Source organism: Penaeus japonicus, unplaced genomic scaffold (assembly GCF_977035675.1).
Source record: "Penaeus japonicus unplaced genomic scaffold, GWHDUDI00000001_assembly GWHDUDI00000025, whole genome shotgun sequence".
In the NCBI taxonomy this organism is placed as follows: Eukaryota; Metazoa; Arthropoda; class Malacostraca; order Decapoda; family Penaeidae; genus Penaeus; species Penaeus japonicus.
This window is the reverse complement of record NW_028234427.1, coordinates 4,644,112-4,646,611: the sequence shown is the minus strand read 5'-3', so window position 1 is coordinate 4,646,611 and position 2,500 is coordinate 4,644,112. Positions and strand designations below refer to the sequence as shown.

The window sequence follows — 2,500 nt, the reverse complement described above, 5'->3', positions numbered from 1 at the left end:
GATGTGGGGGAGGATGGGGATGGGGGGAGGATGGGGGGGGATTGGGATGTGGGGGAGGATGTGGGGGGAGGATGTGGGGGGATTGGGATGTGGGGGAGGATGTGGGGGAGGATGGGGAGGATAGGGGATGGGGGGGGATTGGGATGTGGGGGAGGAGGGGGGGATTGGGATGGAGGGGGAGGATGGGGGATGTGGGGGGGAGGATGGAGGGGGAGGATGTGGGGGAGGATGGGGGATGGGGATGGGGATGTGGGGGAGGATGGGGATGGGGGGGAGGATGGGGGGAGAGGGATAGAGAGAGGGGAAGGAAGGGAGGGAACGAGAGAGAGCGTGTGGGAAAGAGAGAGGGAGATAGGGAGAGAGAGATAAAGAGAGAGAGAGAGATAAAGAGAGAGAGAGAGAGAGATAAAAAGAGAGAGAGAGGGAGGAGAGAGTCAGTGGAAGATATATAGAGAGAAAGAGAAAGAAAGAGAGTGAGAGAGAGAGAGAGAGAGAGAGAAAGAAAGACAAAGAAAGAGAGTGAGAGAAGGAGTAATGATAACAATAATGATAATAGTAATAACAACAATAATAATCATAATGATGCAGTTACTGATACTACTATCACTAGTGATAATAATAATAATGATAATGATAAAAAGGGAACATACAAATACAAACAAAAAGAAAACTAAAATAACAACACTAAAAAAATATCATCCACATAAACCGACATCCTCATCCACATAAACCAACATCCACATAAACCAACATCCTCATAAACCAACATCCTCATCCACCAACATCCTCATGACCCAACATTCTCATCCTCATAAACCAACATCCTCATAAACCAACATCCACATAAACCAACATCCTCATAAACCAACATCCACATAAACCAACATCCTCATAAACCAACATCCTCATCCACATAAACCAACATCCTCATAAACCAACATCCTCATAAACCAACATCCACATAAACCAACACCCACATCCACATAAACCAACATCCTCATCCACATAAACCAACATCCACATAAACCAACATCCTCATAAACCAACATCCACATAAACCAACATCCTCATAAACCAACATCCTCATCCACCAACATCCTCATGACCCAACATTCTCATCCTCATAAACCAACATCCTCATAAACCAACATCCACATAAACCAACATCCTCATAAACCAACATCCTCATCCACATAAACCAACATCCACATAAACCAACATCCACATAAACCACCATCCACATAAACCAACATCCACATAAACCAACATCCTCATAAACCACCATCCACATAAACCAACATCCACATAAACCACCATCCCCATAAACCACCATCCTCATCCCCACAAACCACCATCCTCATCCACATAACCCACCATCCCCACATAACCCAACCACCTCATAAACTAACCCCCTCACCCCACTCACCCCCTTCCCTTCTTCCCTCCCCTCCCAGAGCCATGGTTCCCGAAGCACATCAGCGAGTTGGACATGTGCAACCACCTCATGACCAAGTACGAACCGGACCTGGACATGGACCATCCGGGGTTTGCGGACCAGGACTACCGGGGCAGGAGGAAGGAGATTGCTGACATCGCCTTCAGATATAAGCAGTGAGTATGGGGTTGGAAATGGGTGGGGAAATGGGTGGGGAAGTGGGTATGGGGTTGGATATGGGTGGGGAAGGGGTGGGGAAGTGGGTGGGGAAGTGGGTATGGGGTTGGATATGGGTGGGGAAGGGGTATGGGGTTGGATATGGGTTGGATATGGGTGGGGAAGGGGTATGGGGTTGGATATGGGTGGGGAAGGGGTGGGGGAATGGGTGGGGAAGGGGTATGGGGTGGGAAGTAGGTGGGGGAAGGGGTATGGGGTTGGATATGGGTGGAGAAAGGGTGGGGAAGGGGTATGGGGGTTGGATATGGGTGGGGAAGGGGTATGGGGTTGGATATGGGTGGGGAAGGGGTATAGGGTTGGATATGGGTGGGGAAGGGGTGGGAAGTGGGTGGGGAAGGGGTATGGGGTGGGAAGTAGGTGGGGGAAGGGGTATGGGGTTGGATATGGGTGGGGAAGGGGTGGGAAGTGGGTGGGGAAGGGGTATGGGGTGGGAAGTGGGTGGGGAAGGGGTATGGGGTTGGATATGGGTGGGGAAGGGGTGGGAAGTGGGTGGGAAAGGGGTATGGGGTGGGAAGTAGGTGGGGGAAGGGGTATAGGGTTGGATATGGGTGGAGAAAGGGTGGGGAAGGGGTATGGGGTTGGATATGGGTGGGGAAGGGGTATGGGGTTGGATATGGGTTGGATATGGGTGGGGAAGGGGTATGGGGTTGGATATGGGTGGGGAAGGGGTATGGGGTTGGATATGGGTTGGATATGGGTGGGGAAGGGGTATGGGGTTGGATATGGGTGGGGAAGGGGTATGGGGTTGGATATGGGTGGGGAAGGGGTGGGAAGTGGGTGGGGAAGGGGTATAGGGTTGGATATGGGTGAAGAAAGGGTGGGGAAGGG

General features: G+C 51.4%; 1 protein-coding gene across 1 annotated transcript in view; it reads left to right on the top strand.

Annotated features, from left to right (window-relative positions):
- Nucleotides 1-2,500, top strand: part of ple (tyrosine hydroxylase ple) — a gene marked incomplete at its 5' end in the record, with an annotated part of 17,246 nt that overhangs the window by 5,777 nt on the left and 8,969 nt on the right. The window contains 1 exon segment of the mRNA XM_043033467.2: nt 1,455-1,611. Within this exon segment, the coding sequence (XP_042889401.2) occupies nt 1,455-1,611 (157 nt within the window).